General features: G+C 45.5%; 1 protein-coding gene across 5 annotated transcripts in view; it reads right to left on the bottom strand.

Annotated features, from left to right (window-relative positions):
- The window catches only part of LOC138581130 (protein MTSS 1-like), an 885,917-nt gene that overhangs the window by 174,212 nt on the left and 686,413 nt on the right, over nucleotides 1-25,292 (bottom strand). For all 5 annotated transcript variants that reach the window (XM_069652219.1, XM_069652221.1, XM_069652222.1 and 2 more), the window contains exon 8: nucleotides 11,843-11,950. In XM_069652219.1, coding sequence (XP_069508320.1) covers nucleotides 11,843-11,950 — 108 coding nt within the window. The remainder of the gene's footprint in view (nucleotides 1-11,842; nucleotides 11,951-25,292) is intronic.

Raw genomic sequence — 25,292 nt, 5'->3', positions numbered from 1 at the left:
AGACATGACAGCAAAAATATTCTTGTCTTTCGTCCCGAGGGCCTTACAGATTTGGCTAGGCGAAACCCACCTACTCCACTTTACGCAGACAGGTTTTCGCCCAGATAGTTCCACCACACAATCTTAGGGAACTTGACATTTTTTCGCAGGGCAGCAGTGAAGAGGGGGTCCCCAATATATGCTATTTGTGTAGACTTCTGGGCAGCTTTTGACAGAGTCAACCGTGTAAAACTGTCCAAGGTGGTTGATAGCTATATTAAAGAGATTGCATTTGAATACGGGGGACGAGTTAAGCTAGACGATGTAGGTTATAGGTCCGTGTGGACACCAATCAGTAGGGGGGTCAAACAAGGATGTGTTTTGGCCTCCCTCCCGATATATATATATATATATATAATCTTCACTACACCTTTTCTGCAGCCGTCGAGTGTTGTCCCAGAATCGGGGATTGCCCATCCCTTGTATGCTCCAAGCAGATGACTTAGTGATGTTTAATCACACCTACAGTGGAGCAAGGGGGGGGTGTTTGAAGAACTGGTCAAATACGCTGCAGAAAATGACTACTGGCTCACCCTTGTAAGGAAAACACAGGGAAAGCAGACTTTAAAGTACAGGAACACACTGGGAATGTAGGCAGGGGTGCTCACGCAAAGCTTTCAGCAGCGAAATGTCAAAGCGAATGAATGTCTCTTTCAAAAGCTAGGCAAACTAGTGTCCTTTAAGTCAACCAAGGGGGACAGTGCCGCATGCTTTGTTTTGGGAGGTTAGCAGCATTGAGCCAGGCTTTTTAGCAGTGAACTCAGGCATCTGGGTGCTTTCGTCACGGAGCCACAGTGGAGAGTTGGGGAGGAGCAGTGATGGCTACAACAATGTGGTGCTGTATGGCAGCAGTGACTGCTCGCAGGTTGAAGACTCTAGGAAAAGTCAAGCAATGTTGGGCTGGTGAAAAACTCTTGGATGCGGAGAAGTAGAGACCTGCGGAGACGAATGGCCTCGACTTGCTTATCACATTACGCTACTGCATCATGGCCAGGCTGGCAGTGTCTGAATCCTAGAAACTCAGTGGGTCTCCGAAAGAGGAAATGGCAGAGCTTTGGAAATCAAGTGAAACTTGGAGATGTGAAGGTGGTCAAAGGGGATTGCTTTGGTTCTTTTGCAGCAGCTTGGCAGTTGGAAGGTGTCCAAACTGGTGTTGGGCGGTTCGAAGATGCAGAGAGAGCGCCATGGGGGCGGGGGATTAGGGGGGTCACTTTCTTGGTTTTTTAGTTGCTGAGACACCCAATCTAGGAGAGGGTTACCCTTCTACCCTTCCCTGCCTTGAAGATTTGTAGAGGGCACTTGCAAGGGTTCCGTCACTTCAAGTGGACCAGTACCCCAGTTGCAATATGCCTTGTCCAGGTAGCATTTTCACCCCAAATACATGCCTGGGATGGTTAGGGAGAAGAGCTTTCCCTTTCATTGGAGCTCACGGTCTTTACCTCTCTGACAGAGGACTTTGGAGTAGTTCGTACTCCAAATAAGGTTCCAGTGAATACTTCCTGCCTTCATATAGGCAAAAAGCTTCAGTGGATTGGTCCAGAGCGAGTCTGTTGTTAGGGGGTCCAATCCACGATGCTCTATCAAGAGTCCGTTGCATGCTGATGTCATACCAAGAGTGCTGGGTCTACATGAAGTGGGGAGTTGGGGACAGAATGCTTGGGAGCCCTAGCTAAATTGAAGATGGCGAGAGCCCTCTGTGGCCTGAACCTTTGCTTGGGACTACTCAACCCCAACCCTTTCCCTGTTTACCTACAGCAAAAGATCACCAGTCATCCACATCCTTGTGTGAGATGGCCATGATCATGACAGGACCAGTTTTTTTAAAGCACCAGTTGCCAGGGGACCTCCTGTGGAGGGTTCATGTAACCTAGAGGAAGGTAGGTGTCAAACTCTCCCCTCAGGGAGATCAAAGAGAAGTTTCCTAGGCTGGACCCAACATGGTTGCTGCGGGTACAGCCAGGCCAGACAGCTAATACACCCAAGGGACTTTCATAATTGGGTCACTAATTTCTGAGCTGAAAATAGGGCATCCTATGCTCATGGCTGTATAATCATATAATCCCAATAGCCACCATGTCATAAGTAGACATGGCTTACATTTAGATACTAATAACTGCTGGGGTACACAATTATAATATTTTGAGCCAGAGGTTGCAGACGGGTTAAAAAGCCACCTCCGACTGTTGGAACTTTGCATGTTGGTAGCTGTGTCCAGGAAACCACATGTGACCGGTGAGCTTGCCCTGCTGCCACTGCAGGGCTGCTGCTGAGGATGTCAGGAGACGGTCACAGTAAGTGTCCATTATGTTTTTTGGAATGGAGCATTATGAAAGGAGTATCCAATTGCCAAATCTCCCATTCAGAAACAGAATTAACGGCATGATTTTATAAAAAATTTAGAAAAGATCACACAATTATACCCCCACAAGATGGCATTCTGTCACATACCCACCAGTCAAACACAGTTGACCATCATCCTTCTAAGGGTCAAGCTCATTATCGAGGTGAAAGTGATCCAGGTTTATGCTGGATGTCCGTATTCACTCCTTGCAAGGATATGGCCAAGCAAAGCAACTTGGGATTTTCTCCTTGCATGGCCATTAAAGGGGAAGTTAACTCAAAAATGTTATCGTCTCAAAAGATGGGCCATAATAAAAAACATATTTTTAAAGAAACTGCTTGTGTAAAAGTTTTAGCAAATGAGGCTCAAAGTAAAACATTTGAAGCACTGGGAGGCATCCATTTTGTGAAATGAATGAGCCTCCTGTGCTTGTGTTAAGCTCGGCTCTCGCGGCAATAATGAAGCAAAAGCAACCTACTGGTAGCTTTAGCTTATTACAGCCTTAGAGCAGAGAATGCTGTCAGGCTCCTTCCTCCCCGTGCTGCTGGTGAGTGCTTTTTTGTGGTGTAATTTACCTGTTTTCCCGGGCTCCCCTGAGCTGGAGGAGTCTGGGAAACAAAGCGAAAGTCCAGGCAATTATAAATACAACATAGTTGTATTTATGCTATCCGTGGCTTTCGTTTCAAGTCTCCCAAGCCGGGGGAGCCGGGAGACTTAAAAAGAAAGTCCAGGCAATTAGGAGTACTTCGCCGGCTGCCAGCCGAGTATTCATAATTGCAGCAACTTTGGTTTTCAGTTTCTCGTGCCCGGGAAACTGAATGCCGCCAGAGCACAGCTTAACATGAACAGAGGAGGCTCATTCATTTCACAAATTGGATGCCTCCTAGTGCTTGACATTTTTACTTTGAGCCTTATTTGCTAACAAGTTTACATAGGAACTTTCTTTAAAAATATTTTTTGTATATATTTATTATGGCTCATGTTTTTTAGACAATAACATTTTTGAGTGAACTTCCCCTTTAATCACACAAGCAGTCCGAGGCAGTTTGGTTATCAAAATGAGAGCCCAAAATGTAGGGTTTCAGATTGCATAACTCGCAAACTACTGCAAAAGACTTGTTGAATGGTGGCCCATTTGGGCTCTCTTTTAGTCAATCGCTGGCTAACTTGGGCAACATGTTGTTGAACCTCTTTTTAGTTAAGATGTGCTAAACTGCACCAATTCCAAATTTGCCAGTCTCTGTTTGGATGATGAATTTCTGTCTATAATATAGGATCTTTATAGCTGGGGCCCCGCACAAGCCATCTTTTATATATTGGAAAGAGGTTTGGCAGGCAGGAGTCTAAGTGATCTTTAGGATTTTTTTAGATGTCTAGTCATTCAAGGGAAGGGCAATGGTCACATGCACCCCAATGAAAGAGCTGTGTGAGGCCCAGGAAGGCATTCACCACAGTGGATGCAATGTCCCAATCCTGAATAACTTGCACCCCTGCTTTTAGTGGTTGTTTCTTACTGTCACCTACTTGAAATTCTAGGTAAGCTACAGTACCATGCTCTATCTAGCACTTTAAAGTCTCGATAATCAAGCCAGTATTCTGCATGGTTTGAAGGACCTGCTTCAGAGAAGAAAGATGTTCTTCCTGGGAATGCCTAAAGACTGCATCATCAAAGATAGGCAATGCTGAAGCTCTATATAAGACACACTGGGAACCTGGTTTACCATCCTCTGAAAGGTAGCAGGGATGTTTGTTTACCCAAAGGGCATAAGAGTGAAACAATAGCAGCCCTTTGGTTTGGAAAATGAGGACTTGCCTTTTTCTCAATTCACGCCAATCTGCCGATACACAGCAGTGAGCACTAAGGCACTAATGTGTTTGTGAGCACCCAATTTAACAAGTACATCTGCACAAGGCATGGGTGTGCATCTGTTCTGGTAACAGAGGCGAGTACAAAACGAGGCAGAACACGACCGACTATTAAATGCAATGTCACAGAAATTCAAAGCAAGAGGCTATGAGAGATCTGAATTGGTGGAATCACTTAAAGTCCAAACTCAAACTAGAGATGATCTACTGACAAAGCAAAGTCAGGTCTAAACCACTGTTAGTCTAGAGGATCAAAAAAATAGTGCGGAAGCACTGGCACATACTAGCAGAAGACAACACTGGGTCATATATACGGGATACATTACTCGCCGTAATCCTATTCCTGGTGCTTTTATCTGCTTAGATTCACATGCTCTGCATAGTCCGACATCTAGTGGAAAGTCCCTGTCATTAAGGCATTCAGGAAAGGGGTAAAGAGGCTATACCCCCACCACCCCCAATGTCCAAACTTCCCCCGGGTTGGGGAAGTCGCAGAGCATTACAAGATTTGTTTTCGAAACTCGAAAACAGACATCGACAGGGCATGTTAGTAATACTATCCCTAGTGTGACGTGTACTGTACCCATGGTCCCTAACACATTGAGGTCCCTCAGATTGATTGTTTTGGACATGAGGTTGCATGAAGTGTAGCAGAAGTACAGATGTGATAAAGCAGAAACAGTGGTAATCCAGAAAACATCTATGTCCCTTCTACTCCAGAAGGGGAGGAAGGGTGTGTGCATGTGAATCTAAGCAGATACAAGCACCAGAAATGCAATTACGGTGAGTAATGTATTCCTTCTGGAGCTTGTGGATCTGCTTAGATCACATGCTCTGCATAGATTAGCGAGCCTTATCTGGAGAAGGAGGTGGGAAGTGAGAAGGTACAGCGGCAAAGAGATGCTTTAGGACCGCTTGTCGCACCTGTGAATCTGCTTTAGAGTGTGTGTCAACATAATGCTGTGTGAATGTATGGATGGAACAACTCCATGTAGCAGCTTTACAAATGGCGTCTAGAGGGACGTTTGCGATGAAAGTTAAGGTAGCTCCTGTACCTCTGGTAGAGTGAGCCCTGGAGATGAAAGGTAAGACTTTTTTGGATAGGGTACAGAGCTGTACGCACTTGACTATCCACCTGGAGATGGCGTTCTTTGATATGTGATCGCCTTCTCTTCCAGGTGCTATGCAAACAAAGAGTTGGTCTGTTTTCCTTAGAGGTTTAAGCTTTGTTCACATAGTACAAGACTGCCCTCCGTACATCAAGTGTATGGAGGCTTCTTTCTGCTGAGTAAGATGGATCTTGAAAGAAGGTAGGAAGTTCTATGGATTGATTAACATGGAACTTTGAAATTAACTTAGGTGAGAACCTAGGATGTGTTCTGAGGACAAGCTTGTCCTTGTGTATAATGAAAAAAGGTTCTTGTAGGAACAAAGCCTGTAGCTCACCGACTCATCCTATGGAGGTGATAGTTACTAGGAATGCAGTTTTTTAAGTCAGATTGTTTTAGGCTGGCCTTGTGCATAGGCTCAAAGGGTGGACCCATGAGCCTGGAGAGCAAAACATTGAGATCCCAACCCGGGGGAAGGTTGGACATTGGGGCGTATAGCCTCTTTACCCCTTCCATGAATGCCTTAGTGACAGGAACTTTCCATCATGACACCTCGTTCCGTTAAGTGGTGCAAGCTGACAGGGCCACCAGATGCACTTTGATGGAATTAAATACCTGGCAGGAGTCTAGTAGGTAAAGCATGTACTGTAGAATGTTAGCTAGGACATTCAATTGGGTTTAGTGTTTGTGCACCATGTCACAAATCTCTTCCACTTATTGAAATAGTGTCTGGTGTTGGGTTTGTGTGCCTCTTTTAGGATATCCATACACCTTTGTGGAAGATTTAATTGGCCAAATTCTAGGACTTCAGGTGCAAAGCTGCCAAGTTCATAGACAGAGGGCACGGGTGGAGGGATGCTCCCTTGTGTTGTGCTAGCATGTTGTACGGGCATGAGAGCTTGATTGGGTCGCACATCGCCAGTTTGAGCAGATGTGGAAACCAAGGTTGTCTCGCCCACACCAGAGCAACCAGGATTAGAGTTACTTGCTCCTGGTGCATCTTGTGCACTATTTGCCACTCGTGCTCTTCTGGTAGAAGGCATCTGCTTAGAGTGTCTGCCAGAGAATTGAGTTAATCTGGAACATGTTGAGATGTTAGGAAAATGTTCCGCTTGAGTACCCACTTCCATATTTTTTGGGATAGCTTGGACAGACTTTTAGAGTGTGCCTCCTTGCTTGTTCAGGTAGAACATGGCAGTGGTGCTGTCTGTGAGGACCTGCACTATTTGACCTGTGAGATGGTGCTGAAAGGCCTGATGAGCCTTGAGGACTGCCAAGAGTTCCAGGAAGTTGATAGGTCTTTCGGCAGTCGCGTGTGTCCACTGGCCGTGGGCTGTGTGGTGAAGGAAGTGAGCTCTCCATCCGGCGAATGAGGCGCCTGTAGTTAGGATCGCTTATGCTGGTGGAACGCAAAAGGGGGTTTCCTTTTAGCAGGTTGTCCCTGGACCACCAGCAAAGAGTCTGTACCAGGGTTAGCGAAACAATCACGAGAACGTCCCACTGACCGCCTGCCTGAGACTATTGTTTTGATAACCATTCCTGCATTGGACGCATGCGCAGGCGTGCATGTGGAACCAAATGAATGTACAAGGCCATCATCCCGAGCAAACGCACTGCTTTTCATATAGTTATCTGGCAGCCAACCTTGTAGTGAGGTACTTGCAACAGCATGTTTTGTACTCTCTCGTTTGAGGGGAAAGCCAGCTCCTCTTTTGTCTTCAGAATAGTCCCGAGAAATTGTTTTATTTGGCTGGGGACTAGACTTGATTTCTTGTCGTTGATAAAGAAGCCCAGATTGAAAAGGTTTATTATTTTTTGCATATTATGTTTGCAAATTTGAGGGGATTCCCCAGTTTTTAGCCAGTCGTCCAGATAAGGGTATACTGGGATGGACTTTCTGCGCAGCTTTGCTGCCACTACTGCGAGCACATTTGTGAATACTCTTGGTGCTGAGAGGATGCCGAAAGTGAGTACTTGTACTGGTAGTGAACTCAGGCCATCTTGAAACGTAGATATTTTCTGTGCGTAGGGAGTATGTATCTTTCATATCCAATGTTGCCATGTAGGCCCCCCCGTTTTAGAAGTGGGATTACCTCTCGGAGCGTGGTCATGCGAAACGTTTGGGGTTTGACATTTGTTTGCACAGCGCAGATCTAATACTGGGCGCATGGAAAGGTCTTTCTTTGGCACATGGAAGAACGTTGAATAAATACCCTTGTTTACCTGGGATGCTGGGACGATCTCTTCAAGGCGTCCTTCTCCAGCAGTGCTGTTAGTTCTTCCAACAGTAATCGGTTTTGTTCTGTTGACATTTTCTGTTTCTTGGCAGGAGGCAGTGTGGCTTTTGTACCAACTTGATACAATACCCTCCTGCCACGGTGGACAACACCCACTTGTCCAACGTTATCTCCTCCCATGTGTTGGTTAAGTGTGACATTCGGCCTCCTACTGGAGTGGCATCGGAGGGGACCTGAAGCGGTATGCCATTGTTTGGGAGGGGTGGAGCCTCTCCCAGGTGAGGTTCTGCCCTTTCATTTCGTCTTTGAACATAGGCCTGGTTTGTTAACTGACCAAGTGACGTGAGAGTATAGTATTCCTCAGCACTCTTAAGGGCGTCTTCGACGGCCTTCCTGAATAATACATTAGGCTCCACCAGCATGTTTAGGAGGGTTTCCCGAGTTTCTAACTTAAACTCTGATTGTCTGAGCTAGGTGTGGTGCTTGACGAGTGCACCCTCCGCTATGATGCGTCCTGCATTATCTGCCGCATCAAGGGTATTGTTTAGGATGCAGTTTGATATCTGCTTGCCTTCTGTAATAGTCTTTAACAATTCAGTCTTTAGGGGTTACGGGACAGCTTCAATTTGGCGTACAAGGTCATCCCATTTGTGGCAGCTGCAACTAGACAGAGGGATAGTGTTGTTGGCGATTCTGGTCTGGTATACCGCAGGAGGTGACCTTTCTCCCGAAAGTATATATCTTTTTGCTTTCCTTGTCTGGCAGGGCCTCTGCCGACACCAGATGAGTGCCTGCCCTCTTTCTGGTGGTGGTGACCACCAACGAATACTGTTTAAGCTGATCCCTGTCTGGGCGCCCGTCTGAATTGTTTTTCTTTTCTGGGGTTGACCACCGTTGTGAGACTAGGTGCCAGTAAGGATGGATGGATGAGTCTTTGTATCGACTGCAGCAGCGGAATAAACTGCGTGGCAGACCTTTTGTCCCCCAGAATGTCTTCCACAAAGTCTTTGTCGACCTGGACGAGTGTCGATGTTAAAGATTTGTGCAGCTTTTAGTAACAGTTAATTATATTGTAGTTGGTTATCAATGGGAGAATCTGCTACCAGCAGGTCCTGGTGTCTGGCGACTGGATTATGTAAATGTCGTCATCGTCTTCAGAAAATTGGTCTTGGTCTGGACTATATAGGTCCCCTCGAGATCCCAGGTCTTGTGACCCTGAGGGGTCATCATAGTACATATCCTGAGAGGTAGGTCGATATGGTAGGTCGAGGCCGGGGCGCCTACAGCAGAGGTGCTAGGCTGTAGCTCAAGACAAGACTTTTTGGCAGGGGCCTGCTGTACTGAGGCCCCTGACTGTGAGGCATCTTTAAGGGCTGACAATTTATCTGGGTAGTCCACAACACTTGACATGCTTTTCAAGATTGTATTAAACTGTTCAGGTGTATAGTCGCATGAAGGTGCGAAGCCCGACATGATAGGGGTGGCCCGGGAGGGAGTTTGACTTTTGTGGCGCATAGCCCCTGATAGAGCATCTTAGGGGGAGCGGAGGGTTAGGTTGGAGAATTGCAGCCTGTGTGGTTTTCGAGGACAAAGGCGTTGAAATGTGTGACTTTTTCATCGACCTCGCTTTAAGCAGGGACGCACTAGCGTGTTTCTTGATTTACTCCTGCATTTTCTGTGTTTTCTTGGGGGACGCTGAAACACCTTTTGCCGCCTGTTATTCAGTACTTAAAAGGTGGGCCTTTTTGTGTGTGGTGTCCGAATCGACCTTCGGGTTCGGTTTCGGAGGCCTGTCAAGGGACGAAAGCATACATGATGGCCCAGAGGACAGTGAAGAACCTGAGGCTCTCTGTGGACAGCGCATGGGCCTCGACGCTCAACAGAACTGTTTAAAGTCGGCCGTGGGGTATGTTTTAGTGTTCCTGGGCTTGTGTGTGCTCTGGCCGCCGGGCGTCTTCTCCATCACAGAACCGCCGGTCTGATTACTGGAGTCGGGGGCCCGCACATGGGGTTCCGACAAACACTGCTTGCCTTCGACTTCACTCATAACCCTGATACTGCCCTCGCTGGAGTCTACCGTCACGTTGATGGAGGCCTCAGCCTGCATGGCGTGAGTGGCCCCGCGTTTAGTGCGCCGATCCTTTAAGGTTTTAGGTCGAAAAAAAGTTTGCACGATTTGCACGATTTTTCAGGGTGATCCCTCGGGAGACAGTAATTGCACACTCAGTGCATGTCCTTCCGAAGGAATTTTTTGTGGCAGGTAGGGCAACATTTAAAGGGAGTTTTGTCCATTATTTTTTTTAAAAGGGTAGATTGGTTGAGTGAAAAGGGGATGACAGAATATGCATTCTCTAAAGAGGCCAGTATCAAGAACCTCCCCCCGCTCTCCCTACTGTAATGGGTCGAAGCCCGAAGAGGCCCGTGTAGGCCACATCTGCTCAGTTAGTCTGTCGTCGATGAAGTTGTTTGTTGAAATCCATCCAGTAGTCTGTTGGCAGTGCGGCAAAAGTAAATAAGTAAAGAAAGTCTACAAGTATATTTTCAACTAATTAAAAGGCTTCAGCCTGGAAGAAAACACTGCATTTGTGACCGACTTTGATGGCGGAAAAAACTATCTGAGTGACCTCAACGTGTCAAGGACCATGGTCACAGTACACGTCACACTAGGGATAGCATTACTAACATGCCCTGTCGACGTCTGTTTGAGTTTTGAAAATCTTGTAAGACTGACTTCCACTAGATGTCGGACTATGCACCTACCAATGTCATCAATGTGCAAACTGACATTTTGTTCATAAAGGGAACATAGAATACCATCCGAATAAAGGAAAAGATCCATTTCAAAATCTTTGGTACTTGTGAAAGTAAAAATATTATATACAGTATAAAATGCCCATGTGGAAGTACTACGTAGGGCAGTCATCAAGTAAAGCAAAATTGCTCTGGGGGTAAGGAACCATCTATAAATAAGTACAAATGGAACTATAGCATGTTGCTAATATTTATAGCATTACCCATAACACAACATGTTTTTCACATATCTTAGGACTTCCACTGCAAAGCATCTAGGAGTGGAGAAACCAGCATTTGTAGTATCATGAAAATGCACATAATATCACAGGTAGGATTGCCTACCTTACCTACCTACCTTAATTTGGATTACCTATATTTTGCTTATTAATTGGAAACAAACAATTCAACAAGTAACTTGTTTTCAGTGTTTCATAGAGATGAATACAGATAAATGGGCAGATAAGGACACACCATTCTCATTTATATTGCGGTCATCATAATTATTATTGCATTTATAACTACATTATTTGGAGAATAAAATCAAGAAGAGGAATTACCATTATGTTTATTTACTTTAGTAGATCAAGATCCCTGAAGATGGTCTAAACTACCAAAATGCACTGGATCAATATTTGCCTGCGCATTTTTGATTAAAAGAATCTTTTTATCAAAATGCCAGTTTGTTAATGTTTGCCATTAATAGTTGAATGTTAATACTATGGTCTTAAATACATTTGCAACAAGTGCAAAAGTATACTGAGTATTTAGAGAACAGCAGCAGTAGTAATATTATTTGCACAATACACACACACAAGGTCCTTCCAATATCTTGGGCTAGTACACCCAAGAGCATTTCGAAAACAGAGGAGAGTCCCCCACAAAAACGAACTTTAGTCTTCCCATTGGTGGACGTTTTAATAGCCAGCAGCACAGGCCTAGCCCATGGGCTGTAGGATGGCTAAACCATGAGGTCCAACATCTTGAACAATACCTCTTTGATGGTGCCCCTCACCTTGTCAGACATTCAGTAAATGTTGCTTTTCGCCGGCTTACTGTCTCCTGTATCTGTGTCATGGACACACCATTCTTTGCGACCTGGAGTTGGTGAGAACAGACCCATAAACTGTCTTAGCAGCCACTAGCAGTCTTGTAATTGCAGATCAGTCAGGTCAGAGAAGAGGTGTACACTCTATAAAGATTAATCTGTGGCCTCTGAGTGTAGCAACTCTGGGAGGAGATCAGTCTCCTCTTCAGGCTCACCCATCAGTCACCAGAGCAAACACCAAGTCATCTCTGCTGTATTTTAGGTTGCAGCCGGTTGACATGAAAGACCCTATGAGTCTTTATCAATGATGATGTTAACCTCACTCATCTTTTCAGAACCATGTAGAGTCCTGTCCCCCCACCCCTCCTGTGAGGTTTGCGATCCCCCCACCCCTCCTGCGTTCATCACTAACCTGTTCACTCATTGGAGGCAGTTTATTTGGTTCAGACGTCAAATTTGTGAGGTCCTCGAGAAGAGTCTGTAAATGAGTTATTTCTCCCAACATTCCAATCTCCTCATCCTGGAATAAAAGATGGTTGAACATGTTTTTACCAACGACGCTCTGTACCTTGGTGACACAGAAAACCTTTCAAGACAGTTTTAGGAGTCTGTATATGTAAGAGAAATCTACATTAAGTACACAGCTCTCCATTGCTTCCCAGCTAGGTTTGCACTTCATAAACACTACACATGCATTGATAGACACTTTCTTTCAATATAGGACACCAAAAGTTACATAAGGGCATTATAAAAAACCTACTTGCATTATATCCACCAAAGGGATCTGAACGAAGACTTAAAATCTCAAAGATTGTTGAAATTAGACATTCTTGTTTTACAAAAGGAACAGTATGGCTAGAGTAATTTCAGTATGAGCCCTGACCATAATTGTAACTAGACCTTCAAAGTCGACCAATGCACTACCACCAAGAACTCATCCAGACACTAGAACAATGAGCCTGAAGGAAGAGCAGGCATGTGCAATGTCTCCACTCTCCATTTGAGTTGAGTACCATCACCATGTGGAACTTCTAGAAGGGTTTTAACAAATCCCAGAAAGGTGAAGACAATGATGCACCTGGTCGATAATTAACAAGTGCACAACAGTAATGTAGGCCAAATGAACAAGTGCACAACAGTAATGTAGGCCAAGAAGGTTGGTTGAAATTACGAATAACCTTCAACTACATAACATATCCCGGGTATTGGTTTCACATGAGAAGGCAATAAAAAAACAAAAAGTCCATGAACAAAAGACAGTCAACTTCAAACAATGCTAATTACGCAATAAGCCCCTCGCTTGGGGCCAGGGGGGCATTACTGTTTGAGATAATGACATTGCTACTAGTGCCTTGGCACGTTGGACCAGGGTACTAATAGATTGTTTTGGGAAGCTGTGAAATGCAGCCCGTTTTTCACAACAGGGTAGCGCCCTTCTCCCTTTCCGTGACAGCCATTCGCACAGCTGCAGGGGTTGGAGGGGAGCTGAGTGGGATGTGTAAAAGTGGGTTGGGGGAGCTGATGCGGTGCGCAGGTGGTGCAGGTGGCTGCCTCCAGCACTGCAGAGGCTCGGAGCGGCGGGATTACTGTATGGTAAAGCCCCCACTCCGAGCCATGCCATGACCCACTAGGCCATGCTCCCACCGGGTACTAATGACCTTTAACTCTAGCTTTAGATAGAGAACAAGCCGATTCATCGGTGAACGGTTGGATGAAATCACTATATTCATGTACATAAAGCAAAGTAAATCATCCATGTTGGGACGGACTTCAGTACCTCTGCTCTAAGATTCTGTCTTTTAGACATGCATTCGATTAATTTCAAGATCAGTCTCGCACACAAAGATTTTGGGTGGCGGTGTGTGGTTCCGTCTGGGCTTGGCCAAACAATCAATGGATCAACCAAAATCATTGGTGTTTCTAGTTGGACATGCCATCAGTGGAACGTGTACGGTAAAAATGCTTGTGGGGTATTTTGATATACCCCATAAAGAAGGGGATAAATGCTAAGAGTATAGCTGGTGTGGGCTAGGTTTAAAAAAGCGGAAGAGAGTGGGGCCAATCTAGTAATAAAAAGAATGGGAATGCCACCATCTACCTTTTGCTGCAGGGAAATTCACAAATGTCTACATTGTCAATGCACCTGCTGTCCTTCACTTCGATCCGCTGCTAAGTTAGCCATCTTCTAGCAGTGGTGTGATCAAGACTGGACTATTGTTACTCAATCCAACTGCATGCGATCTTCAACCAGATAAAACAAGCACTAACAAATACAAAACCACAAAGCCAGATTCCTTCTGTCTTTTCCAAAGAGGTAATTTCTTCAGTGCTATGTGAGGTGAACTGATTAACACTATGTAGCAAATTGCTCGCAACAACTGAAGCACAAGATACAATAAATACAAAGATTAGATTTTGTGGTAAAAACCACGACAAAGTGTGGTGAACTGTAGAACTTCCTAGTGTCATCCCAATGAGTTGAACCCTACCTGGCCCTTCGAATATTTTTCAAAACTCATACGGACTAAACATGCATAGTATTGCTCACCTAGAGGCTAGTTTACTTTGGGAACATCCCATTCTTGATCCTCTGAATTGGGCAGCAGCACATTTCATATATTGATGGTGGACGTACATCAATAGATAAAAGTGGCAGGTATGAGTACCATACTGTATAATGTAACGTATCCCTAGATGTTGTTGTCACTTCTCCCCAAGGGGGAGCCCCTTCCCATGAAGCCAGGGAGATGAGGCTGCTACAAACAGTCCCCCTGGGGTGGTGCAAGGCTGGAGGATCTCACGGGGAGAGTCTTCCCCTATGAGGACAAGGAAGCTCATCTAGGGAGAACGCGGTTTAACCACCTCACACCATCACCGCTCACTGTACACCCAGACACAATAATTCATGTCCCAATGTATATGTGTAGGGCTATCAGTCTAACACCTACTGGGATAAGGAAGAGCCCAGAGTACACGAGTGTCTGGTTTGATAAAGACAGACGAGGAAGAGGTGCAGAAATATGAAGAATGCTACCAGTAACTTGAGTGAGCATTCTAGTTGTCCACAAAAGCACATTGTAGAAACTGAAATAAAAAGCAAGAATGGACTAAGCGCTCCATTCTTTGCCGATGCCATCCCTTCCAGCACAAGCCTGGTCTCCTTCAACACGAGGCTCCCCTCACCACCAGCCTGGAAGGTAAGCCCTGTTGGGCTGTGTGAGGGCCCCATCCACCTTTGTACTGAAGTGGTGCACCGCAAGCAAATTCAATTCGGAACATCAGGAAAAAAACATTTAATTTAAAAAGAATTTCATTGCAAATTTGTTACTACAGTGGAACAATGCAGCTGCTTGCCGTGTGCTGCACTCCACCATCCACTGTTTCAGTATTGGCCTTGTTCCAGCATGGCCACCGCTGAAGGTGCAGGCTTGGCAGTGCCTGGCCTGCTGGGGGAAGCCCTGCTCTGATTGGGCCTTTTGATGGCAGAGGGGCCCAATCAGGCAAGCCAGAAGGCAAGAGTCGGTCTGCCCCCAAGGGCCGATCCCAAGGCTCCTGTCGGACCCTGATCGGTCCTAGGAGGACCTGGTGGGCCCCACCTCTTGATCCCATGAACTATGAAGAGCAGTGCCTCCCACTGTAGCCAGTGCCCAGATGAACTTGTGCCCCTGCACCCCCCACATGAACGAGTGATGGCTGATCTGTCTCACTGCTTCCTCCACTAACAATCCTGAACCAAAACTTCTTCCTCACCGACTTTCTGCCTGACCTAATCCTCATCTTTGTATTTTTGGGCACTGTTGGATTTTTGTACCTAGGTGTGTGTTTTTAACTTCTTGCAACACACATTTCACATTGCATTTTTTTGCCCGATGCCCAGTTGATTTTCAAATCTTAGCATCTCTCCTATCTTCTATAACTGCTACACTATCACCAACCCTCCCTCTCTTACGAAGTCTGAAAGTAAAAAGCACAAAAAATTGCATCCTGAATGCCAACACCGGCCTACCCTTCGCTGACACCTTTGTCAATGCAACTTCCAGACAGGTCTTCACAGATATCCTCTTCTCTGTAACCTCCCCAGATCTATGGACTCTCCATCTCTACTCTCTCCCCTTTCACATCCTCTCCCATTAATGGTGGCACCAAGTGGGAAGTCCTGTTGGTGGGCTTCTCATCACGCTGTATCATTAATGTTTACCACACTGGTACTATCTTGGTTCAGGGCCCACAACCCAACCTCCTTCTCTTTGACCAGTGCCTGCCTTCCCCTCATTAACTTCCTTCTCTCACCTGCCTCTACCCTTATTACTATATCTGTCCCTCCCCTCCGACTAGTGTACCACGCGCCCCTGTACTACTCCTCAGAAAACCTTTAAAGGCGGAGTCCTCCTGCATCTGGCCAAACTGCCCAATGCCCATTCAGCCAAACAACACTCTGCTGACATCTGACTCCTTGAAGACATGGACCTCGATATTCTCACTCTTACCGAGACGTGGTTCAATGCCAGCTCAGTCACTGCTTTTGACTCCCTTCTCCCCGATGGTTACAAGAGCTTTTCCAAGCAACTACATAACCGTGCTGGCAGTGGGGTTGACTTAATCTTCCCTGAGTGGGTTCCTCGCTCCCTCATACCCACTCAGTGTTACTCTTTCTTCAAGAGCCTGGCCTGCAAGTTGGTATCTCTCTCTCCCTCCTCCTCCTCCTCTCTGACCATTTCCACTATATGCAGGCGCCCTGGCACTAAAACCCTGTTCCTCTCAAAATGGGATGACTTCTGCTCCTCTCTCCTCACTACCACCTCCAAACTCCTTCTCCTGGGGGACTTCAACATCCATTTTGACTCCTCTATCTTAGCATCCACCTCTTTTTACAGCTTTTCACCTCCCTCTTCACTCTCCCATCGGGTCCAACCTACTTGGGAGGACACACTCTTGATGCCCTCATCCACTCTGGTCTTCCACTTCTCCCCCATTCGGATAACCTCTCTCCTGGTCAGACCACTATTCTTACTAGAGTCCCCTTGGCCCCCTGACCGCACTTCCTCCTGCCCTGCCAACCTCGTTCACGAACAACCGCCCGATGAAATGTGTGTCAGCTGCTGCCTGCTCATCCATCTTCATCCCCCCTTTTTCCTCCCACCCCTGACTACCTTCCGACTCTGCTCTCAGCAAGCTCCATCTGGCCAACACTAACACTCTGGACATTCTTGCCCCAGTCATGAGGATCTGCCTGAAACCTGCCTCTAAGCGTAATATCTGGTACGACTCCTAACTTGCAGCCCTGAAACGCGGAACAGAAATGGCAAACTGGCCTGCCGCCTGCCCCAAAGGCAATACAGCCTCTCAATTCATGCCAAGAAATGTGCCCACATCTAGGCACGGGTCTCTAGCGCATCCAACAATTTGGCTGAACTCTTTCAAATTGGCAGTGAACTAGCCAACCCTTCTGCAGTCTTCTCCACCCCTCTTCCCAGGCCTTCTGTAACGCACTGGCCACACACTTCACCACAAAAACTCTGGATATCCTGAACACCCTTGCTACCCTCTCACCCAACCCCTCACCAAACCCCTTGCATCCCATGACCTCCCACCCTCCTCCCTGTCACCTGATGAGGTCACCAGAGTTGTCCGCTCTATGAAGGTCTCCTCCAAACAGGTTTCACCTTGCTCCTCCAGAACCATCAAGGACAACATTCAATCTCTTTCCCCCACGCTTGATGATTTTTGCAACCACTCTTGCTACGTGATCTGTCCCCTCCTCCCCATCAAGGCTATGGTGTGGCGAATGGTATAATACGTGTGTCTTTTCTCAAAGTTCAACATATATGGGTTGAAGTGGTCAAGTATACTGGGTAATTCGGTTTGCTATTGTTCGGATTCTTTAGTAAGAGAATTATACATGCCCGTTAGCTGTAGAATTGAGTCAGCATCAATATATTAACCTTATAATAGGTTTAGGTGCCGGATTGGGGCATCTATGACTGGCAACCCACGTGTAATGTACACACCCTAGAAAAGTAAGGGCACAGGCAAATGGTGTTCCTTTTTTTTCTTTGCATAATCTGTGGTGAGCATACATGATCCCTTCCTATGGACATCAGGTGGAATCTTTCTGAAGGAAAGCCAAACAGGGCTGCACGACAGGGACTCCTACTTACCAGCGGTGATGGCCTTCCTCCTCAAACACGAGAGCCAAGAATATACTGTGTTTCCAAGACACGCAAGCAGTATGCTACTTGTTGCAGTTAAGATCAGTCACCCATCTTGGCACAATCATACAACTTGTATGTGAAATGCATCACCAAGCAATGTAAAATGCGACACCAGGTGGCACATTTTGTTAGAAGCTCAGAATTGAGGCCAGAGGGGTATTGTACTCCTGTCTAGATCAACTATCAAAGAATGTTGGAGTAAACATTTTTGGAAGTTTCTTAAATTAAGGGAGCATTGATCTATTTGCACGTTTACTTGACCGTTGCCATGTTCCATGTGAAACTTGTGTCAAGCGGTATCTTTCAGGGTGAAAAATGTGTACGCTACTAGCTATTGGCTAGCGATATTGAACTGTTGGCAAATAAGAAATGGTGTGCTGTTTGTATGTATGCATTTGGGTGGCAAGTGACTTTTTATGGCTTGCTAGTAGATTGCAACTTTAATTTTTGTCCCCATTTATAATTACAAAACAAATAATTACATATTCAAGATTTTTGTTTTATATATTCATATTTATTGCTACTTTACTGTAAGAAACGTGCAGCTTATTTTGATCAAGTTCCCCGCCACATGCCGCTAACATTTTGCTCAACTTCGTGGCCTACTCAGATTACTCGACTCACCCCATATTTCAAACAATAGTAAACTGGCACCAAACAAAGCACTGTAAATAATTCCTAGGAGTATCCGGACATTGTGGCTGAAATAAATCATTTAGCAAACTTATTTTACGATAGATGAAAAACTGAGAAGAATAGTGGGACTTGAAGTCCTGTGATTCAAAATATTTCGAAAGCCTTCTGTTGGTGAATGCTATTACTAACACGTTTGTAACTGGATAATACAGAAAGCACACTTTAAATCCAAATTAAAACCAATGACTCTGCTTGATTCTGCATTTTCAAAAAATACAATTATCAGCAGTAGCTGACCCAGATATATAACAAGCTTGCACGCTGAGAAGGTCCAGCAAGGTTTTCTTTTCTAGTGAACCCATGTTGTTAACATTCCTACAGTGCATTAGCACTGCTGCCTTGGCTTTATTACTTACAAAAAAATCACTGTTCTGTGAGAGCAAAAAGATATAACAGACGGTAAACTGGTATAAAGTAAATGAAGGTTAATGTTAGATTAACAGGACTTCCAGGGTATGAATACCATCATACCTTAAAAACCTAGCACATATATTAAATAAAAAAATGATTGCAGTAAAGAGCTACCTTAGTTCAGGAAGTTGAATAGGCTTTATTTACATGCATAACTGTCTTGCTGATTTTAACCAGAGACATCTCGGTTTGGTAGCTGTAAATTAAACAATGCCTATGTTAAGGCTGCCAATACAGGAGAAAGCATAGCTCAAAATGTGAGCCTTCAAATAAAGGAGACCTGTAAACACTTGTGGCAATCACGAGACCTGCTCTGTTTGATAGCATTTTCGTTGTGTGGCGTTGGCCAAAAACGCTGTTTATCCTGGTGTAAACGTTGCGTAAGGGTGCAGAACCATGTGACTGACATTTCTTCCTGGTGTACTTGGTGTATTCTTTTGCCAAGTACTGCAATGCGAAAAGCAGTTTGTAACCACCTCTTGTGGGTGCAGGTCCCAGACCCGTACTTTAGGGTTTGTTTTTGGTGGACTGGGTTCACTCTCCTGCCAGGAACTACCACAACGAAAACAACTTCCAATATGCTTTCTTTCACCATTTACTTTGGGCATGGTCTGCAACCAACTACTGTGCTGAGGAAGTTGATTCCTGATGCACTCTTTCACTTGTATTCTTGATGATGGTCTGCAACCAACCACTGTGCCAAGGAAGACTTGTGTATAGGCGCTAGAAATACCATATCATATATCATGATTCCTGATGCACTCTCTCACACTCTTAACTATTGCTCTCACACCCGGGGCCGCATGGGGACTGCCTTTCTCTCCAGTTACCCGTTTCCCGGAAGGTCTTCATCAGATCTCTGAGGGGCAGCAGGTCTTTCTTCACACTTCACTTCTCTGGGTGATCCTGCATTGGTCTGCTGCAGGATACTGTTTGGCAGCCACAGTGCCGTTTTCTGGACTCCTGGTACACCCGCTTTGGGTCAAACCGCTGCCCTCCAGTCTCCAGCTCTCCTTTGGGGTGGCTTCATGCTACCGGGACAAAGGTTCCCCTCTCCACCCTCTAGGCTTGGGGAGCAGCTTGCTCACAGCTGCTGTGGCATCCTCTCGATTAACTTCCTCTCCCGACAGGCTGGCTCCTCCAGCACCGGATTGACAATATTGTGAGTCCTTGCTTTCTTTTCATGGTTTCTGGGCACAGATGACTAGAATGCTCCTTCGGTTTATCCATGATGCTCTTCATTGCTCCGCACCCTCCCCCTTGTCATCCCAGTACCTGTCAAGTAGTACTGAGTTAGGTAGTCCATGATCATCTTCGTTCAGTAGAAGATGGGTTGCCCACTAGACTAACATACATGGAAGTGGGAGTTTTGGAGGTGAAGTGCATGGGAGGTGGGACAGAGTGGGAGTCTCTCCCCGTGAGATCCTCCCACTGAAAACCACACCCAAGGGGACTATTTGGTTGCAGTCTCACCCCCCTGGCCTCATGGGAAGGGGATCCCCCTCGGGGAGAAGTGACGCCCTCTTTGGATTCGTCACAGTTGCGATTGGTGGAAAAACACTACAGCTACGATTAGGATGCAAATACCGTATGGAAGGAACGCCGTCATGCCGTTGCTTTATGCAACAAAGTAGTTCGGTAATTTAGTCCGGAAATACACTGGGTTGCTAACAGAAGGCGTTTTACATGTCAAACTCCAAAACTTGGGGCCCTTATCCAGCACGTAAAAAGATTTAAAAGATGTTATTTTGTGCTTGGATAGTTTTAGTGCAGATTTCAGAACAATGGTCTACTATCCCAGTTGATACGGAATGAGTGGTCATTGCAATGTACGTTTTTTTATTTTTTTTTGTCTAAAAAAAAAGATCAAACTGCATTCTTATAATTGTCCAAACAAAATAATTTCCATTTGAATGTGCCAAACAATCTCAATACGTTTCGCAGTGTATGGACATACACTACATTGACAACATGGAAAGTGTAGTGATGGTGCATTTAAAAACAAAGTGATCAGTCTGGAAGGCAAATGACTGGAATGTCATCCATCTACCAATCTATCTTTGAGGTTTTTACCCCTTTCAGAGCAAAGATTGGTTTGAGCAATGATTTGTCAAGGATTTGTAGAATCTTCCAATTTTTTTTTAAGTGCCTATGTTGTGGAGTAGGATTAGCAAAAGTAGTAACATCAGCAGTTAATAAATATACCGACATCTACACCAATGCCATCACAGTGGCATGTACATACCCGGAGAACAACTTTGATGCTCGGAGTTAAATAAGAGCTCCTTGCAGTTGTTTATTAATGTAAATCATGAGTTTTATTTGTTTAAACTGCATCATTTCCGTTAAAGTAAGTCTTTACATCTGTGCAAAAGGCTGGCATACTGAACACTGTTGCACAGCATGCAATAGGCACTGAAACGATGTTGACAACAAAGGGAAGGAGCTGTCGTTGGAGGCGCATCAGGCATGATCAAGTAAGGCGGAGAAGGGAATTACGATTGGGTAGGGCACTCAGAGGAGGCTAAAGTAATGCGGGCATGTGTTAGGGGCAGAGGAAGGGACAAGGGGCTCAGAGTTCCCCCAAAAGGAAGGGGGGGGGTAGGCATGTAGATGCCAGCCGCATGATGCTGCCACTGAGAGTCGCGAGCAGCCAGAGCCAGACAGACAGTGACAGAAGCTTGAGTTACACTTTACTAGCAATGCCAAACAAGGTGGAAGCGCTTCTTGAGCAGTTTACTGCCATGCAAAAAGTGGCATGGCCTATTAGTTGCTCCTTCTTGGAAACCAGCTGGTGCATGGGATCTTTCTCTGAAGACTTAAAGACGACAGCTCCAGTAGCATTAAAGCATCGGCTCCAGCCTTTCCACCACATTTTCTGTTATTTTCCTCAAAAAAGGAGATAACCAGATGAATTCACAGCAACATGCTGAGAATAGTCTCACTGTTTCTGCAAAAGCACTACATCGAAGACATGTACATGCTCAAGGCCTGCCTCACATTGATCCAGTCCTGGATGCTCAGTGCTTAGCTGAAGCTCAACTCCTCCAACACTGAATTCCTACTGCTGACAAACACTGAACACCCTGACATCCAGACCTGGCCTGGCTCTCTATGAATAGGGGGGAGGGAGGGAGGGGATTCACACCCCAGCTGGCCCCCCGTGCCAAGACCCTTGGGTTCAACATAGACAGACACCTCACATTCAAACAGCACATAGCAAGGAAGACGCAAACCGCCTGGTACCAACTTTCTCTCCTGTGGAGAATCAAGCCATTCATCCCACTTCAGATCCGCTGTCCAAGCCTTGGTCCTCTTCCACCTAGATGGTGGCAATGCCCTTTAGGAAGGCCTTCCGGAGACTGCCCTGGTACCCCTGAAATTTGTCCTGCATGCTGCCGCAAGACTCATTAGAGACCTCTGCAAATTCATCCACATCAATCCGACCCTCATCAAACTACACTGGCTCCCACTGAAAGCCTGTATCGTCTTCAAAACCTGTTGCATCATCTACAAAGCTGTCATTCTGAAGTCATCAAGCTACCCCACAGAGAAACTGATCTCCGGAGGCCTGCAATCCACCAGAAGTAAGGAAATGTGCAAACCTGAATTACAGCAGTGCAGGAAGGAAAGAACCAGAAGACAGGCCTTCTCTGCCTACCATCCAAGACTCTGGAACCACCTCCTCGTTGACATCATACTTGCCCCATCAATTATATAGTTCAAGAAAGCGTTAAAGACCTCCTTTTCTCTGCTTTTCTCACTGTGCTCTTCTACCTATGATTGTAAAGCGCCCCATTTCTTCCCGAAGCTCGGTCCACGCTCAATAAATACTCTAATAAAAATACATGAATCAAAAACGTATTCATTGGTTGGCAGTAGTGCTCTCACTTCAGAGCATGTGAGCCAAAGTTATTGGTAGAGTAGGGAGAGGGTAACCAGTAAGTGTACTAAATTACCAAGGCTGAAGCATAGGGAACGGAAAGTGGAGTATTCAGGTTGGCTTTGAAAGCAGTGGAGGTTTCTCATGGCAGCGATGGGAGAGAAGCGTTTAAGAGAGTCACTAGGTAAGGTGGAGACTCATTTGAACCACAATTTGCACCACTTTAATCACTTTACCTTCACTTGAAAAAGACCTTGGATCCTTTTGTTTTGCCAGTGAATTAGTGTACTACTTGGGCAGAGTGAGAAGGCACGAGAAGCACCGTTTAATTAGGCATGTCTGCAGCCCTGAATAGATCTTTATGAAAGGGGAGTACAGTGATTGAAGTATATTATGAACGTACAACATAGCATGCAGAATCTATGTAAATGTGTGGGTTATTTGTTAAGCTCCCTCAGAATGAAAATGATAAAAGCTAATTATGTGTGTTACCTGGTGTGCATAAGCTTCATACAAAGCGGATTAACCCACCCCTTTAACCTTTAAAGGGGCGACTTATTAGTGAGGTGGTAAAAGCAGTCCAGATACATATGTGTAATTAGTGTTATTGCATATTACCACAAGTACCTATTTTCATTACTGAATTTATGCTGCCGTTAACATGATAGACACTACGATAAGTCAAGAGGGGTTTGGGACCCCCTCGCAGCCTGGGTGGAAGGTCTACTATGATGGAAGCCAGCACCATTCCTGCCCCATAGACGGAAAGTGGCATTTAGGAATGCCCTGGTTTCTGTCCCCTCCCCAATTGCCTGTATGAGTATCAACCGTACCACTGTGATTCACCCCATACCTCTTGAAAACATTTCTGGCCAGTTTCTTTCTTTGCCTTTCAGATTACCACAACAGAGCCAAGATCTGGGTAGAACGCTCGCAAGACATCAGCCCATAAGAGCTGAGCAGTCAACTGCATTCATCCCTTCATTACTGCCAGCAAGAAGCCGGAGAGCCGCCAAACCAAGTGGCAGAAAGCCTGCGCAGGAAGGGCAAGTGGAAACAGGAAGTGGGGACTGTTCGGGTGGGATCTGAGAAGGTGTAAGACAAAGATCACCAGACAGATGGTGGACTGGAGTGTGGAGGTGTTTTAGAGAAAAGAGGAGGTGTTGGTTGGTGAAAGCAAAAGGTACTGTGTAGTGAGTGCATGTGTAAGGTGAGTGAAAGTATTGAAGAAAGTGTAGAGAATGAGTGACAGGTGGCTGAGGGAGTGAAAGGAGGTGGGGAGTAGTAGTGGGGAGGGGAAGGGAAGGGAGAGCAGCAGTGGAGAGAGTAGGAGTGAAAGGGGAGCCTAATAGTGGATTAAAGATTGAATATTTGTAGCAGAGTAGAGTGGGAAGAGTAGGAGTGAAGAGGGGACAGTAGAAGATAGGGAATGGAGAAGGGAGAGTGGGGTGGGAATAGTAATAAAATGGGGAAGAAAGGCAGATGAAAGCAGGTGAGTAATATCTGAGGGTGGAGGATAGAGTGCAAGAGACCTCAGAAGGAGTACGTACTAGGAGAGAAGGTGGAGTGGAATTGGGAGAAAATAGTGGAATGAGAGTAGAATAGCAGTGCGGGAAAGGAAGAGGGACATCAGGGCGTGAGAGGAAGAAAACCGAGTGGGGCTCGAGTGTCTGAAAAGCACATCCCTATAGAACATACATCAAAGAGAGTAGCTCTAGTCTAGGAAATGCCGCCCTAGTTTGTAGAAAAATCAGAATGTAGACCGTAGGGGTCAATCTCTAGATACTAACCTGTGGAGGAAAGACGCCTGGGTTATGAAGGAAACAATCTTCTAAATGAGAGAGTGAGACGACTACCCTTAGCGTTTAGCCAACATTTTAAATAAAAACCCTTCAAACATGTCTGGGAGAGGTGTGTTCATTAGGCCATTTGTGACAACACCCATTGTATGACCATCATTCTACCCGTTTCGCAGGACTGACAGTTAGGGTAAGAGCTGGATAATACCATAACATTAAAGCCTAGTGTGCCATATAGATGAGATCAGGACAGCATACTCATGCGTGGGCCATTTCTACCAAACCTTAATTTAGTTTTTGGAGGGAACGTACAAGTCCCCTGCAGGGATTGCAACAGCATTACAAAGCTGCAGCACCAGAGCAATTTGAATATACCATAGTGGCACCATAGGTTAACTACTAACTAGTTAACCAAAGAATTACAATGACGATCAAGTCTTAAATTCTGTGGACAACCAATGTCGAAATGGTTCAGAGTTTACAACTGATATAAATGAGCCCACACCTGCTCTTATACAAGGTACTGAAATCCCACTGTCAAACTCAAAATACTTGTTTCTCATCACAAAACAAGTCTTAAAACTCCTTTATTTGTTGCACTTTCTTCAATTTTGAAATGTATGGTAGCAAAACTGAATCCCATTTTGACAAATTCGATTTCATTGTAGGTTCCAGCTATAGTAAAAATTAATTTACATTAAATACACGGCCTCTGCCTGAATGATGAGAAGACCGAGCTCCTCCTGGTCGGCTCCCCCAATAACCTACAGAAACTCAGCCCTGACTACTCCAACTTCATCATAGATGGCAACATCATTCCAGTTGTAAATCATGTGAAAACCCTAGGCTTCTACCTAGACG

The sequence above is a fragment of the Ambystoma mexicanum genome, chromosome 3p, assembly GCF_040938575.1.
Source record: "Ambystoma mexicanum isolate Mex_15411 chromosome 3p, UKY_AmexF1_1, whole genome shotgun sequence".
NCBI lineage: Eukaryota > Metazoa > Chordata > Amphibia > Caudata > Ambystomatidae > Ambystoma > Ambystoma mexicanum.
The sequence above is the reverse complement of the archived record's forward strand: the minus strand, read 5'-3'. Positions and strand labels throughout refer to the sequence as shown.